At 48.3% G+C, this 17,578-nt stretch overlaps 1 protein-coding gene across 6 annotated transcripts in view; it reads left to right on the forward strand.

Annotated features, from left to right (window-relative positions):
- Grhl2 (grainyhead like transcription factor 2) overlaps window positions 1-17,578 on the forward strand; it is a 121,271-nt gene that overhangs the window by 96,377 nt on the left and 7,316 nt on the right. For 5 of the 6 annotated variants that reach the window (XM_085679085.2, XM_085679088.2, XM_085679087.2 and 2 more), the window contains 5 exons: window positions 40-127; window positions 569-708; window positions 4,233-4,264; window positions 10,808-10,902; window positions 14,224-14,309. In XM_085679085.2, coding sequence (XP_085535211.2) covers window positions 40-127; window positions 569-708; window positions 4,233-4,264; window positions 10,808-10,902; window positions 14,224-14,309 — 441 coding nt within the window. The remainder of the gene's footprint in view (window positions 1-39; window positions 128-568; window positions 709-4,232; window positions 4,265-10,807; window positions 10,903-14,223; window positions 14,310-17,578) is intronic. The other variant, XM_087898728.1, reaches the window with a different exon arrangement.

Consider the following 17,578-nt stretch of genomic DNA (forward strand, 5'->3'; position numbering starts at 1 on the left):
ATGCTCTGAGAACATACCTTGCTTGGTCTCTCCTATCAGGGAGCAGAAAGAAAAATCCGAGATGAAGAAAGAAAACAGAACAGGAAGAAAGGGAAGGGCCAGGCCTCCCAAAACCAGTGCAACAACTGTGAGTTACCCCCACCCTCACCCCAAGACTGTCTGTGCTAAGGGGAGATCACAGCCAGCAGGGTCCTTTGGGAAGACAGCAGGAGGAGGCCGGCTGCAGGGAAAGGTGCAAAGAAATGCCCAAGAGATGGCCTGCTTTGCCCTTACGGTAGAGGCAGGAGTCGGGAGAGGCTTGGGATGCACTTGGTGTTGGGTGGGGAGATGGAGTACTCTCCCCACTTTCGTACGGAAAAGTCTTATACCCAGGACTAAGGGCGAGTAGCAGGAAGTAGAGGAGCTTTGGATCCTGCTGCTGTACTTCTAGAAGTCCGCGTTCACTGAGCGCTTAGTCATGTCTAGGGCGCTGAGAAAGCTTGGGAGGGAATCACCGGCTTCGGCTGAGGCCGGCTGATAGCGTTCTCAGCCACACGGAACCCTGATGGTGGACTCTCATTGCCCGCAGCCTCTGATGGGAAGCTGGCCGCCATGCCGTTACAGAAGAAGAGTGACATCACCTACTTCAAAACCATGCCCGACCTGCACTCGCAGCCCGTGCTCTTCATCCCGGATGTTCACTTCGCAAACCTGCAGAGGACTGGACAGGTAGGACCGCTGCTCATGCCCTCCTGGCGCCCTCCTCGCCTGTGTTGCGCTCTGGCAGAGCAGACCCCAAACAAACACCCTTGTGTCTAGCAGCACAGGAAAGTCGGTACCACTGTGTATAAACAGTAGATTTCTTTTCTTTTTTTCCCAGAAAAGACTATCTTGAGAGAATACTCACATTCTAAGGCAAAGAAAGTGTGAGCTGTTATTAGAAAATTGTTGACAAAGCAACAGGAGAAAGAAATCCTCTGCCTATAAGTTGTGCTGAGTCTTGCAGCCGCTATCAGGGTGCACATCGCCACCTAGTGGTGAAAAGTAAAACTGTATCAATTACTTCTACATGGGGGGATGAAGATCTTGTCAGCAATTTTTTTCCTAAGTAATTAATAGTTCTCACTGAATGGATAAATCATTTCTCATCTGAAGGATGACGAAAGCATATAGTAGATCTTCCTTCAAAAAACTAAATTCTATGGTTTCTTCTTCAAATGCAATGAAGGATTAAAAACTAAATAAACGTTCGATAGGTCATTGAGACTGCTGAGTTTTGTGGAAGTGTAGGCAGAAGCTGCAAGTTCAGTGATGAGAACTATCTCTGCAGGAGAACTAATTATGACATTGCTCAATGAAAAAAAAAGCAGGGTACCAGTGTGTCTGAATTCTGTGCTCCAGGGCCACTGAGCTGAGCAGCCCGCTGGCCTGGGCTTTTCATATGCTGGTGATGGCTGAGCCCTCAGTAAGGGAAGGTGTCTCCCTTTTCTTCATTAAGGGTGCTTAATTATGTGGAGAAAAATAAGAGGTTCCTTAGTATCAACCAGAGTGGTTTTTGGCCATACTAGCTGGGATTTTAATTTTGCATTGATTGGTTCTCTTTTGACTCCAGAGTCCTTGGGTGAAGAGAGTGTTTTGAGAAATAGAAGCATAATGGCCCCTCCCAGTCTGAGTGCTGGGGCGGACCTCAGTCTGCAGGAGAAATGTTGCTGGGGTCTCCTCTTTCTGGAGAATGTTTTACAGGGCAGCTATACGAGAGGGACTATAGTGTGTGTTAGTGCTCTCACGCGCATGAGTGTCTGTGCATGTGGGTGCATGCGTGTGGACCCATGTGTGCATGTGTGAGCACCTTTCCCTGCTCATGATAAAATGTCGTGGTAGCTATACCCATGTTCTTTGTGTGGAGTGTGTTTCTGCTAAGAACTACTTTACATTTCTATCTTGCCTTATTCCATAGAAACCAAGAAATGCTGTTCAGAGAAGACAGCCAGCAAGAATGTGTGTATGTGAACACGTGTGTGTGTGTGTGTGTGTGTGTGTGTGAGCATGTGTGTGTGTGTGCATGTGTATGGTGTGTATGTGAGCATGTGTGTGTATGTATATGTGTATGGTGTGTGTGGGTATGAGGTGTGTGTATGGTGTGTATGTGTGTGTGTATGGTTTGTGTTTTTTCTGTCCCCTTTTTAAAAAGCTTACAAGCATGTAGCTGGGAGTGAGGTCCCCACATCTTGCAGATGAGCAATAGCTAACAGAGTTAAATCCTTCTGCTTCCGGTCATGACTCTCGCTCTGGTGCCACGGCGCCCTTGAAAGTGGCCTGATGTGTAGTCTCTTGGCAAGATATCTCTGAAATACACAAAGCCCTAAATGACTCTCAAGAGGAATAGTGTCCCGGCCTGGTTGGTCTCATAGCTCCACCCACCCCTCAGTGTCACGCCCAAGGCAGACACTGAGGAAACGGTGTGACCTGGAGAGTTTGTTGTCCTTACCAGACAGAGCACCCTGGCAGCTTGGTACTGCTTGATCTAAGCCTACTTCACGGCACCCTGGGGTCCTGTGACCCTGGATTCAGAGTGAGTGTCAGAGGGGCGCCTAACTGGAGGTCTGGGCAGCTACACTTGGCTGTCACTTGTCTGTCCTGTAACTAGCCTGCTGTCAATCACTTTGCAAAGCAAAAGGATGCAACAGAGGTTATCTGGAGCTTTTAAATGTTGTTTTCTGGGAAGAGCTAGGTGCTGAAGAGGTCCTCGAGGCAGAAGGATACCACACTGAACCTTGGGGTGCTGAACACATAGCTTTTACATCCGTGGCTTTCTGTTTAAGAAGAAACAAATCCAATATAACAATAGTCATAAAAAAATCTAAAAGGACAGAGTTCTTATACACATCCAAACTGCTCTCTAGATGACTCAGGAGCATTTCAGGTACCTTTGTTATACAACTAGGCCTGGGTTTGTCGACACCCCCAGTGCTGCTGGAAGCCTCCGAGAGGGCAAGTGGGGGAGTCTGCCAAGGTCCACGATGGGCAGGGACAGTGCCATTAGAAGAGACTACATGAATGTTCGATACTGATTTGGGTATTCTTGTCCACCCAAATACACACACAGATGCAATTCACAAAAGGCCCGCTGTTAAGCTTTAGAAATAACGGGGGCAAGAGCCTACCCTACCCACCACAAAGGACGCTCTGTACTTTTCCATCATTCATGAGGAGGCTTCACCTTTTCTTTTCTTTTTCTTTTTCTTTTTCTCTTTTCTTTTCTTTTCTTCTCTTTCTTCTTTTCTTTTCTTTCCTTTTCCTTGCTTTTCTTTTCAGTTTGGGTTTCTCTATGTAACAGCGCTGGCCAGAAGACAGATAATGAATGAAAAACAGAAATAAAAGGAGGAGGACATGGCTACTCCTCAAGTATGGAGAAGATTTTATCGTAGATATAAGGGAGAAAAAAGCAGGTAGAAGGGAACATGGCTGGCAGTCAAAACCCAACCATGAGAGGAGAAATGAGGAGGCAGAGCAAGAGAGGAACCACCACCCAAGAGATGCATCCATGGCCAAGAGGCCAAGAGAGCAGTGTAGCCCAAATGGCTTTCATACAGGGATCAGGTTGGGAGAAGGGAAGTGGAAGCCCGGCCCCTGGGAGGGAGGGGTTGAGTGTGGGGCAGGCTGATAAAATGCTGGGAGGAGCCACAGGTACTGAGGGATTCTGGGAGAACTGGCCAGCATCTGCTTTTGTATGTTAAACAGGCACCTCAGTTGGCCATTTGTTTCTTTAAGGCCCTGCATTTCTGGGGCTATGGGAAACCAGGGTAAGCCAGACCCCTTTGGGGAGCAAACACAGAGGCACTGTTACTGCTATGCACATATCTTGCTATGGCTCTCTTGACTACTCAAGAGCCAGCCCACCTAGGGAGCCCATAAAGGGCCTGAACACAATGTGCTTGGATCTCACCAATGGTTTTTCTTAATGTCAGTGCAGAGGACCGGAGTAATCTGGTTAGGCCAGACTAACTTTCCCTAGAAATAGTCATGTTTCTGAATTTCTTTATAAAATCTAAACATCATCCTGAGTGAGAATACGAGGAGGTTGCATTTCCTTAGACTTGCACACACACGCAAGCATGCAGAGAGAGAAAGAGAGAGAGAGAGAGAGAGAGAGAGAGAGAGAGAGAACAAACATGACTAATCAAATGTATCTTTTTCTCCTTAAGAGGTTTGCTCCACTCCCAGTCTACATGTGTCTGTTGTTTTCCCCACAGGTGTACTACAACGCAGATGATGAACGAGAAGGGTAAGATGCGGGCTGTTTCGTTCTAAGCACTTAATGTTTATGTGGGTGGCAATGGACCTTCTGACCCTGGGCTACCCTGGGCTACCCTGGGCAGAAGGTGGGACTTCCTGTGTGCTTGTGACTTAGAACTGCCAAGGGGCTGTTTTGTCCCCCTTTCTTCCTATGGTCTCCCTTGAGTAAAAGTGACCCATCTCTTCTAGTGCTCTGTTTGCTAAGATCTTTCTGATAGCTCTTGTTTCCTTCCCATGGTCTGGTCCCAGCACAGCATCTAACTGAGCGTGTGAGAGACTTTCCTAAGGCAACATGGCTCCCGAAGCCTTCACTGTAGGTGAAGTCCTTGACTGGGACCTGACAGAGCAGGCTGAGAACTTGTTCACCGCCCTGTGGGCTTCAGATAAGAGGTTGTCTCTGTGTACCAGGACAAGATGCTCTCCATCTTTGCCGAGAACATATACCCTGGAGGTTTGTAGGGACAGCTAACTCTTCAATGTGCTTTCTATCCTTAACTGATTTTCTGCACTCAGGAGTTTGCAGTTACCGAAGGGCTATTCGAAGGCCACCGATGCGATGCTTTTCTAGGCCATCGTGACGTCTACAGCACGTTCTTGGGAGGCAGGTGTTTAGCCGCCTTCGCCTTCTACGTGTGTGCGTGTGTGCGTGTGTGCGCGCGCTGCTGGTGATGCTATGCTCTCTGCATACGAGGAAGTTCATTGTATTGTTTGTACAGGCTGGGTGGTTTCAGCTTTGAGAATTTTAGAATTTAGAATTAGGTTTAGGGAAAGGGTACTTTGGTGCCTGGTTTTGGAACGGCTAGCCGTGTTGGCTCCATTACATTTGGGTATGTGGCAAAGCAGAACATGGGGCAGAGGCAGGGGCAGATGTCAACACTGACCCCCTTTGTAGCCTGGAAACAAGAAGAGAATGTCTTTGCCAGCTATAGGATGCGCCCTTCTGTGTCATTTAGGCCTCCAGCCTTTGAATGACTCCGCCATGTTTAGTATGGTCTGCTCCAGTTAATGGACTCTTTCTGGAACACCCTCTCAGGCACACCCAAAAGTGTGCTTCACAAATCTCCTCGGGGTCCCCCGTTCCACATGTGTTAACAGCTGAGATTATCTCAGCGCCTTCTGTATCTGATGAACAGTTTTTAGCCTCCGCCCGTTGGTTCTTGCTCTGCTCTCTGGAGAAGCCTCTTCCTGCCTCAGCATTCAAACTGCCTTTCTCGCCTGCAACTGACTGACCCTAGTTAAAATACAGTTTTGTCCTCTAACATCTTAATTTTCCTCATGGGAGACCACTAAATCTAAACAAAAATAAATAAATAATAAATGTGTATAGGCGTTTTGCATGTGTCTGTGTACCAGACATGCCTGGTACCCATGCAGGCCAGAAGAGGGCATTGGGTCCCTGAACCTGAAGTTACAGATAATGGTGAGCTGCCATGCGGATGCTGGGAATCAAACCCAGGTACTCTGAGAGAGCAGTCAGTGCCCTTAACCTCCAAGCCAGCTCTCTCCAACTAGACCACTAAGTTGTTTTTTGTCCTCTGAAGCTTGATTTTCAGACTAAACATGTTTAAAATTACATGAATTATTATATTGGGAACTCCCTTCTTATAAGCAGAATGCTATATTTTCCTCTTAAAGCGAGTTAAAGTTGTATTCATCCCTCAATATCTGTTTTATGCCCATTGCTTACATTGGTTGTGTGTCACGAACACCCCGAGATGACTTCCTCCTCGTGCACAGTCAAACCTAGGCTCCCCATCTGATATAACACACTTCATAGCTGGTGACAGAAGCGTACCAGGTATTGTTGACCCCATTGTTGGGGCAGAAGTTGTCAAGTGACAGACAGAGGGCCAGATCATTTTTGGTGTGTGTGTGTGTGTGTGTGTGTGTGTGTGTGTGTGTGTGTGTGTAGAGGGCGCAGGTGTGTGATAAGCAGAGTCTCACCATGGAGTGTTGGCTCCCCTGGAATACACTCTGTAGACCAGGCTGGCCTCAGACTCATTGAGATATGCTTGCATCTTCCTCCTGAGTGCTGGAATTAAAGGCATATGCCACCACCTGGTTTTGAATAGTTTACAGTCTTAGAATGGTTTTCAATAGTTTAAAAACCTTCTATGAAGACTGATATCCCATGACATGTGAGACAAAGCACCCTTGAGCCTCTACAAGGTGTTTTCCTGGGACACATCTGTATTAGTTCCCTTTTGTGTTGTCTTTAATGTCATTTGTGAGACAGCTGCAGGATTGAGGGGTTACAGCAGGAGGCTGAAAAATCTAAAGATTTGTTGTTGTGCCCTGTTCAGAGAAAGTTTGCCCCCTTCCATCTCAAAGGGAGAGAATCTCGAACTAATTAAATGAGCCTCAAGCTGCTGAGGTCTGGAACCCTGACCAGGACCAAACCTAAAATCAGTTGTAAGTGCTCTGAGTATTGATTAGAAAGCCAAGCATCGTGGCTCACACCTGTGATCCCAGAAATCAGGTAGCCGAGGCACAAAAGTTTGAGGCCGTTTCAGCGTACACAGGAAAACTCCCATCTCAAAAACAATTAGTTTGTTCTTTTTATCTTGAGACAGAAATAATCACATTTCAGTGGTTGGAACAAACAGAAATGATCAGAGTTCTAATCTTTAAATCACATATTTTATAAGAGACAGCAGGGCGTCATGAAAAGAATGCTGGCATGGAGCTCAGGAAGTCCAGGTCCACCCCCGGACGGCTGTTTATCCTCACGAAGCCTGGTGCCAGCTGCGGGCCCGGCTTCGGTTTTCTCTAGTCTACACCGAGGATGCTGTGGAAGGCTATCTCTTCGGTCCCTCTGCCCTTAGCATTTCACTTAGTAATATGCCTGATATTAGCTCGTGGGGAAACCTAGAGGAAGGTGAAGGGGCTGTGCCCCGCTGTGCAGACCCTGCTGCCCGTTTCTGCCTGCCCTTCGCAAGCTGACTACGGTTAAGTAGCCACTGTCCTACCTGTAACTCCATTGCCCAGCCTCTCTGTCAGAACTCCCCGTGCTGGTGCCCACGCATCCGTTCTGAGACCTGTGTCCTGCCCTTTTACGCATCTTCTGGTGCTTCAGTGTCAATGCATGGCAGGAGCTTGGCCATTGCTGAATGTGGATTCCCTGGCTACGTACTGACTACGTATGCACGTTATTTTATAATTTACCCAGATTTCTCATCCTGCCGTTGTGATGAGGATAAGGGCCGTGAGAAGTCAGGAAGCTTCTTCCAAGTCATCTTGCTGGCACATGATCGAAGCAAGGGTGGAACCAGCGCCTACCCATGATTCCCAACACTCACCTTTAGCCATGGTGCCGCTATTGCCCAATCTCCTTAATTCTTGACCTGTGGTTGTGGAGCACTCAGGGGTTAGGAGTAGGTGACAGATCCTACTGCGTAGCTTTCTGACATGTGCCAAGAGAGCCCTGTTTTGTCTCATGACTCTTCCTGGCACAGCAGACAGGTCTCTGAGCTCTGAGGTCGCCGTGTGTGTTCATCCAGCCCTGAGAAGGTACCATCTTCAGTGGCGTTGTGCCAGCCGCCATCAGGACTAGGATCAGGCCAAACTCCTTACTCCTCTGTGACTTAGCTCCCTGTTCCACCATGTGTGGCACTTACGAAGCTGCCAAATACTCCAGGAGTGCTGCCGAGGATCGGCTCACTTCTCTTTGCTCTCGGACATTTCTCCGAATGTCCTGGGTCCCTTTGTGGCCCTAAGCCCTAATCTCACTTCAGACCTAACACATCTCTGTACTTGTCTGATGAATCTTAATCTCGTTGGTTGATATCAAGGGTCTTGTTTTCCTTGTGATCGATCCCATGAGCCCAAGGATAAATATGTTGCTGGCCCTGAGTTTTTCTACCTGATGGCCAGAGGGATGGAGATAATGCCAGAGAAATACCGTTCCATGGTGCCTTGATCTTTGAAAAGATTCATGTAGCATCACGGGGTACCACAAGCCCTGTACCCTGTGTTCTTTTCATTAGAGAGTAGGCAACTCATAACTGCCTGTTTGACCTTGCTTTGAAAATACACGAAACTGTTGAATTCAGAAGAAGAAAAATTTATTGACTCCTACTGGGTTTATAGATCTATAGTGTGGAGAAGCCTGTTTGGTCCCCCAAAAGAAATGTGGTTTATGACAGTGCTCAGAACCTAACTCCAGTCCTTTGCATGAGCCATACACACTCTTTACTGCTGAGCCACCTCTCCAGCCTCCTTCTAAATTTTATTAAATTAATTAATTTTATTTTGATACATAATTTTCATATTTTAACGAAAAAGTCTGCTGTGACTTGGAATAAGGTGTTTTCAAGTTAACTGAACTGGAAAAATAAAAACGAATCTTGCTTGGCGAAGTAGCTTGACTCTTGTCCAGCCCGAGACAATGACTAGAAATCCTTCAGGCCATTTAGTGATCATGAGTTTAATGGCCCTTGCTGCTGTCTTAGTGCCCCCCACCTTCTAAAAATAATCTTCTAGTGCTAAGTTCATGGTCATTCTGCTTCCAAGACAAGACAGGACCATGACCCGCAGCCGGGACAAGCCAGAGGGGGCAGTACCCTAAACGTGGTCCCCAGCTAGGACTTGAGTTTTAGAGTTTTGTTTTCCTTTGCTGTTTTCTTCATTTGAAGTAGAGGAGAATAAGATAAGACAGCCTTGGCTCTTGACTTCATTCCCTATCCTCACCTTATCTCAGACTCTTGGGTAACTTTCATGAGGTGGTCCCCTCGAAGGTGGCATCTCCTATCGGCTGGATCATCAGTGTAAGGACATCAACACATTTGAGCCTTCTGTCTCTATGGACAGAGGCTGGCCCACAGAGTGCTCATGAGACTTAGTGGCCAAGGGGGATGGAGTGTGCTTTGTGAAGCCTGAACTTGGGTGAAGGAATTTGATTGGCTGATACACCCTTTGGTGTAGGAGAAGGGAAGTTAAGTACCATTGATTTCATGATTTAAGTTACGAGCGTGAACAGAATGGTTTGGGTTTGGAACCGTCCACAGGTAGTGTGCCATGACCTCTGCATTTCCACCAACCCCGCTCAGGAAGGGATGGATGGCTCTCTGACGGCAGGAAAGCCGCTCAGGAGTCTCATGATTTTGTGCTATCTGAAAGATTGGAGTTACTACATGTCTATCTCCCATGCAAAACCAAGTGGTAGTTGAACTGTTGGCTCTGGATGGAAAATCTGGTCTTCTCCATACTTCTTACCCAGAAGCCTCTGCTGTCTGTGATCATTGCCATCTTCTGTCTTCATCTGGTTCTTCACTGATACTAACCCTGAGTCCCAGGGCCTTGTGAGACCCCAACACTCATTAGATTCCTTGACCTGCCTCTAAAATTTTAATTTTTCTTCTTTTAAATTATGTGTGTAAATTGCATGTGGGTACGCATTCACGGAGGTAGGTGGGTTGGATCCTTTGGACCTCGAGTTACAGAAGCCCGAGCCTCCTGACATGGGTGCTCGAAACCTAAGTCCAGTCCTCTGCATGAGCGACATGCAGTCCTTACTGATGAGCCCTTTCTCCAGCCTCCTTTTAAATTTTATTAAGCTAATTAATTTTTATTTGATAATTAATATTTGTACTCATTTACAGGGCATGGGATGATCGTTTGACATGTACATAGTGTGTAATGATCAACTCAGTATAATTAATATTTCCAGTTTCTCAAATATTGTCATTTCTGCGTCAATAGTCTCCTTCCAAAGATACGAAGACTGAGGCCCAAGATGGGAAACATGTCCGAATTTGTACAGTAGTACATTATGAAGCAGGGATTTTTAAATCAGTCAAGGTGGCCCGACCTCAGAGCTTCTGTCCTAAGAATTCTAAGCGATGGGCCAGATAATCCCCCAAAGAAGTTAATGTTTTCCACAGACCTGCATCTGCGGGCCTGTGACTAAAGAATAGCTAACATCACTTCTCTAATGTCTCTTCCTCTCACACGGTCTTTCCCTTTCCTTCGTGTGCCTACAACGCTCAGGGATGCGGGAAGCAAATGCAGAGCTAGGGGAGCTGACCGCACAGAGAAGGCTCAGGGCTTGGCCCCACCGCCTTCTAGGAGGGAGTGGATTGGACCCCCTCCTATGGCAGCTAGGGAAGGGAGAACTGTGGGTAGTCAGGACAATCCCCAGCAGAGGTCTGCTGAGGTGGCCTGTCTTGTTCCCTACTTTGCTCTAAGGGACCGTTAGGAGTACACAGGAAGCCAGGCCTCGGATGGATGTGAGGGGCTGCTGCAACTTGGGTGCCGCGCAGCCACTGGTATTAACCAGCTCTCCCGTGGCCCTGATCTTGTGAACAGAAAAGGGAAGATGGGCTCAGCATTCTCACTTTATGGGTCCATCTTCAGCCCGGAGCCTTAGGTCTTCCCTCTAAATGGTGTGTGCTTTATCCCTCGATGGGGATGACGGGTGACTTGGGACCTGCAGGGGGAAGAGAGGTGTGAACGGAGAAAGGACAGGCGCCCGCAGAGCTGAGAGCGTGTGACACGCTTCGCTGTACTAACCACTTCTGCCCATCTTCTCCAGCAGCAGCGTCCTCGTTAAACGGATGTTCCGGCCCATGGAAGAAGAGTTCGGTCCGACACCATCCAAGCAGATTAAGGAGGAAAACATAAAGCGAGGTATCTCTCCATGGCACGCCACACTGACAGGGCCGAGGGCACAGCTGTTGCTGTGTAAAGGCTGGGTTGTCTTGTCAGGAAGAACTCACCCAGAGTCTGAATCAGTGCCACGCCTGCTGGGTTTCCTCACATGGGAGTAACAGGCTTCTCCTTTGCCTTGGGAGAAAGGCAGTGTCTCCTGAGTCATTCAGTAGTGATGTACGGTTTAGAAGAGGCGGCGCTTGTACGTGTGTGTGTGTGTGTGTGTGTGTGTGTGTGTGTCGGTGCCGTCTCCATGAACCAATAGGTGAAGATGGTCAACAACAGGCCTCGTGCATGTGTGTGAGCATGTGTGTGTGTGTATGTATGTGTGTGAGCATGTGTGTGTGTGAGCGTGTGTGTGTGTGTGTGTATGTATGTGTGTGTCGGTGCCGTCTCCATGAACCAATAGGTGTAGATGGTCAACAACAGGCCTCGTGCGTGTGTGTGAGCATGTGTGTGAGCATGTGTGTGAGCATGTGTGTGTGTGTGTAAGCATATGTGTGAGCATGTGTGTGTGTGAGCGTGTGTGTGTGTGTGTGTGTGTGTGTGTATGTATGTGTGTGTCGGTGCCGTCTCCATGAACCAATAGGTAGAAATGGTCAACAACAGGCCTCTGGCTCCCAGCTCTCTGTCACATAGTCTGGCCTCCATTCTTGGTATCTTTTCCTCCCTAACTTTACTCGGTCAGGGCAGAGTCACAGGAAACCAAGAGTCACTCTGGTGTGTGGAATTGTACCTCAGCTCCACATCTACAACCTGGTAGCTGATCCACCTCCTCTTTTTCAGAGCTTGTGAAACTGGCACTAAGATCACCATTAGAAATTGTATTGGACATTAATTCAAAGTTAAGGCAAGGTTTCTGATACTTCAAAGTCAGAGAGACATAGGGGATACCCTAACCTACCAGTGGAAAGAAAACTGTACCCACCCCCACCCTTCAACTCCTCTTTGGGGGAAGGATGGAGAAGTCCCTGGGCTTTTCGCCTTGGCTCAGGAATTCAGGGTCAATGGCGGCTCCTACTGGTTATCTGTAGGAAGTTTCACAAGAAGGAGGTGGTCACAATCAGCACCAAAGCCATCGCTACTGGTTGTTATTTATTTGTGGGGTGCCTGGGTCAGAATCTGGCTCCACAAGAGGCTGTCTGTCTGCCTTTGGGTAAACAATGTCTGAGGTGTACAGTGATTGCTACGGTGGGCAGGGTGATTCCTACCACAGCTGCACCTCAGAGTGCAGCTATGAGAACTTCCTGGGCAAACCCTCTAGTGGTCTGTAGCCCAGCATACACTCCAGGATGGCTGTCAGCAGGGCCGGCAGGGGAAGGCTGCCACCTCCCAACTGGCCTCTGCCCCTCCCTGGCACAGAGCCAGAACACTTTAGCACCTTCCAGCCACCTCCGAGCAACCAGGACAATCATGTTTGAAAGGCAATGGTTTTTAGTAGAGGTTATTTGTAAGTGATGCCCATTTTAATAGAATGTAATTCCAGGTTTCCCTAGGGTCAGCCTGCTGGAAATGCCCCCCCCCCGCCCTGCACCCCCTTTTTGGTATTGAGAGCTTCAGGGCTTCAGGAAGAAGTTGCAGAATTTTCACCAAGTAAATAATAGCCACCTTTGGGGCTTCCCCTTGAATTTAACTTTCTTTATCCAGATGTAGTGGGTCTGTGTTCTAAGTGTTTTTCTGTGTCTTTCTCACATTGCTTCCTCTTTTGATAATCTTCGGGTTACTAGGCAGTTTTAGCTGGCTATACAGTATCACTTCAAGGGACTAAATTTGTAAATTTTTGGTGACATAGTCAGTCTGGTTATTTAATTGGCACTCTATTTTTATATCTGATGAAGAGAAGGCCCTGTAGTGCCCAAGTCTCTCCTCCTCCTCCTCCCTCCTCCCTCTTTCCTGTCTTCCCTTCATCATTCTCAAGGTTCATCATTCCCAAAGTTCCCTGGCCATGGAAGGGGGTTTGGGCAGAGTCCCTGGCCATGTGACCTTTATAAGCAGCAGCTTCAAGGAACCTTTGGGATGGAGGACTGGGAGGCGTGGAGGTTTGGATTTACCGCATTTCACTTTCCAGATCTTGTTCTTCCGCAGGCGGTGATGGTGGCTAGGAGGATATTCGACTGTAGTTGAGAGCTAGGCTCCTGGGGTTTTTTGAGCTGGGCTGTGGACAGATGCAGGGTTTCAGCTTTGGCCCCTTGGAAGGGAAATTATGCTTCTGGGGGACAAAGAGAACAGTTAGCCTTCTGGGGTGCAGGATTGCACCTGAGAAATGGTGGCCAGTTTTTGTTTTTTTCTGAGAATTGACCTGCAGCATGATTGCAGAGCGGTGGGCACAGTTGGAGGGCGCGGTGACGAGGGGGAAGCAGCAGCAAGGGTGGCCGTGCCTGTGCTGGTGCATTAGCCTCTCTGAGGGCCATTTCCATCACCAGGGATCTGCGGTGCCTGTCCCTTCCATCTTAGTCAGTAGTCTCTCTAATTCAGAAGTTCTACAGGGGAATGACAAGAACCACAACAGCTTCCCGACAGCTTCTGTAGCTTGAGCCCTGGGTCTCTGTTAGGGGCCTAGACTAAGCTCACCACAGGGCCTTACTTCACAGAGCCTGCAGGTGACCCTATGTGGTAGATCCTAGTGTTCTGTCGAGGTGATGCAGGTGTGGAGAGATCGAGCCGTTACGGCCACGGCAGGGCCCGAGCTGAATTTATACTCACCTCTGTGATTCTTCTGGACTGTCCCAGGCAGTACCCCACCGCCCTTGCAGCCCTGTGCACCTGTAGGTTGTCTGCTCAGCCCCCTCATCCTCCCAGTGTCACCCCTTCCTAGACTTGATGCTCTCATGATCTTCACGACTCGGAGATCCTTGAACCCCACTTCCTGGCACTCACCCTAACCCACACCATGGCAGAGCTACCTGGAGAGCACTGACTCATGGTTTTCCCTTCACGATTCTCACGGTGGTGTCTGGCTTGTCTGAAGCCTCCTTGCCTCTCCTGGTGGACCACAAACTCCCTAAAGGCAGGGCTGATGAACTAACTCTCTGCTATAACCCCAGCTCCTGGTATAGATAGCTCGTGGTACTCAGGAGCCTTCAGTGGTGGTCGCTAAGTGAGCAAAGATGCAAATGGAGGTAGTCATAGAGACCTAGTGCCTGCCCACCTTGAGAAACTCAAGCGTGGGTACAGGCAGCAGAGCACCTACATTCAGTAGGTGCTAGCCTGCTGTCAGAGCAGGTGATGTCTTGAGATGCCCATGTGTCAGGAAGCAGTCCCCCGGGCCTCCAGTCACACTGGTCTTCCCTTCTCTTGCAGTGCTTTTGTACGTGAGGAAGGAGAATGATGACGTGTTCGACGCGTTGATGCTGAAGTCACCCACAGTGAAGGGCCTGATGGAAGCGGTAAGCCACGAACGCCTTCCAGCCCCCAGGAGCCCTGCCCAGCTACCAGGGTGGCACCAGAAGGAGCTTTAGAAAGAAAACAAAGCGCTGAGATGTTTGGAAATGTCCACTTCTGTGCCATCAGCATGTTAAGGCTGACTCCGAAGAATAACCGCCCAGTTCCTGTTGGTGTCAGATGCTGAGGAGAAGGGAAAACGTGGGGTTTTCAACATCTGTTATCACAAAGCTGAATTAGGTGCACACGGCTTCCAACTATACACAGCCGAAATCTCTGTGGTGCCCTGTTGGCTACAGTAGCATATTTCAAAGTGGAGTGAGGACAGGTTGGTGCAGGGGAAAGATCTGTCACCCAATGACAAATGATTCTCCCCTCCTCCCTGCTGATCCCCAGCAGGCTCAGTCAACGCGGCCTAGGGCAAACTCAGTTTCTGAGTCTCTCTCTCTCTCTCTCTCTCTCTCTCTCTCTCTCTCTCTCTCTCACACACACACACACACACACACACACACACGCCTCACCCAGGTTCGCAGGTGTCATGAGCATGTGCTGTGTGCTCACACTTGCCTCATCTATAGTGTGCTGAAAGATCAGGGGTGTAGCGTCATGGGGGTGCCAACAGTGAGTGTCTCTTGCCTCTCCTGGTTGGCTGCTGGCCTGAGAAGCTGTTCTGGTGGACAATATTTGGGCTATGGCTAAACATTGCCATGTGTGCGGAAGTTCCTATGCGGTTGCCTGTCCATCCCTTTTGTTTGTATTTTCCCTTGGTGTCCAGCATGCTAGAATGTGTTACAGACCAGTATCTCATTCTTTTTTGCAGCTAGCAGAGTAATCGTCCACTGTATGGACAACATAGTTCATTTCCTCATTTATTCAGCTGACAGACCAACGCCTCTCCTTTTGGGGTGCGATTGAATATGCACTGCCAGGAATGTTCATGGGCTCGTTTCTGTTTAGACGTCTGTTTCTGATTCTTTGGGAGTATATGTAGAGTAAAGTTGGCTAGGGAGACATAAAAGTACTTTCCATTACATGATTTGATTCATCAATAATATCCAGAATCAATGGCTTCTTGGGGAGAGAAAGCAGGCGCGTGGCTATTGGGGACTTAGGAGCAGGAGGTGGCATGGTACTTGATGCACAGTGCACTTTGGAAATGATGGGGGTGTTTTAGAATTCAGACGAACCATTGTGAAACATTGTGAAGGTATGACGATTGTCTATAGTTCTTACTGATAATCAGAAAAATTGAAGATAATGCATAAGAATGTGAGCACTGTGGGTTTCAGGCTGCCCTGCAGTGGTAGTTCATGTCCCCGGGTCACTCTGAGCAAAGCAGCAAGGCCACCGTCCAAAAAGCACAGGTGGAGGGCTTGGTAGTTTTCTTTTTTCCTTGTCATGGTTGGTGGGGATTATTGAGTACTGTTCCACCCAAAACAGAAACCAACCCAGAAGTAAATGCAAGAAAGCATATGGAATATGTTCCTGCTTTTGTCTGTTCGTTTTCTCGAGATGGGGTTTTCTCTGTAGCTTTGGAGCCTATCCTGGAACTCACTCTGTAGACCAGGCTGGTCTCGAACACACAGAGATCTGCCTGTCTCTGTCTCCTGAGGGCTGGAGGCATGCACCACCACCGCCCAGCGAATATATCCCTCCTAATGAACCATAATTTTGTTGTTGTTCATTTTGTTGTTTTGAGACAGGGTCTCACTATATAGCCCCAGCCAGCCTGTAATTCACTGTGTAGACAAAATTGGTCTATAATCCAGGAATCTTGCCTGTCTTTGCCCCCCACCCCACTGCTAGGACTAAAGGTGTGTACCACCACACCCAGCTCTGATTTTAAACTGGTAAGAGCAAACAATACAGAAAGCCTAGAAGGGATGAACCAAGGTTTTTTCCAGTGTGTATTTTGTCCTGGGTGTCAGATCCCCTGGAACTAGAGTTATAGACAGTTGTAAACTGTGGGTGCTGGGAATTGAACCCAGGGCCTCTGGAAGAGCAGTCAGTGCTCTTAACTGCTGAGCCGTCTCTCCAGCCTCAAACCAAGATTTTTAAAATGACCTTGAGAACCTGCAAACATCAGGTAGAAAGCTGCGGGTTTGGCCGGTCATGCTGAGGGAATAGCTTACTCATGTGGCAGCAAGCGGCTCTCAAGCAGTTCCTGTGGGCACGCTCTGTTGGCTGAGTGGTTCTAGAAGCCCAGGGAATGAGTAAGGAAGTTCAGTCACACGAGAATGTCATTGCTTCAGCAAGAGCTCAGTTCAGATCAGAGCCCACGGGACAGAACAAGTTCACCTTTCTGAGTTCCTTTCTCCCTTCCTCCTTTCCTGGGTCTCCTGGCTTCAAAACTTGCTATGTAGAGAATGACCTAGAGCCCCGAGATTACAAGTGTGGCCACCACACCCCATCTATGCTCTCTCTCTCCCAGGGACCAAACCCAGGGTCTAGGTTGCTAGGCTAGCACTCTCCCAACCTAGCTAAAACCAGAGAGGCTCCCTTTTGATTTGCATATGCAAATATGGACACCCGGAGAACCGATTTGTTGTGTAGGGGCCTCAATGGGAAGAAGAGAGAAGAGGGTAGAAGCCATGTAAGGGAATACTTCTGAAAGGCAAAACATTTTTGATTAATTTTTCAGGCTTTATTTTTCACTGTATTGAGTTATGGCCCTGCCTTTGTTACCCACTACATGACAGCGTCTTTTGAGGAGGTGTAATACCATGTGTGTGCGTGCATTTTATCATACAAACTGGGTCAATCAAATCATTCTGATTTAGCTGCTAGATTTCTCCAATCCTAAAATAAGTAAGTCTCCCACTGTACTTTCAGGCTTCCTGGTGTCTGCTATCTGCCCCAGTGCTGCTGGGGACGTGGTTTCGTGACTGTTCCTTTTCCCTTAACTTTGGCTTCTCATGACATCATGCTCCTGCTCATCCTCTTTGCCTTTTATCTGCCCGTCATCCGTCTGCATTCTCTTCAAACAGGACCTTCCAGCACAGGCTCTGCCAGTCGGCTCTGCCGCCTCTATGCTCCTGTCAGAAAGGTTTCTCTTTAGCCGGGCGGTGGTGGCGCATGCCTTTAATCCCAGTACTCGGGAGGCAGAGGCAGGCAGATCTCTGTGAGTTTGAGACCAGCCTGGTCTACAAGAGCTAGTTCCAGGACAGGCTCCAAAGCCACAGAGAAACCCTGTCTCAACAAAAACCAAAAAAAAAAAAAAAAAAAAAAAAAAAAAGGAAAGGTTTCTCTTTCCGTTCATTGTCACGGTGCGGTG

This window comes from Myodes glareolus, chromosome 19, assembly GCF_982192425.1.
Source record: "Myodes glareolus chromosome 19, mMyoGla1.1, whole genome shotgun sequence".
In the NCBI taxonomy this organism is placed as follows: Eukaryota; Metazoa; Chordata; class Mammalia; order Rodentia; family Cricetidae; genus Myodes; species Myodes glareolus.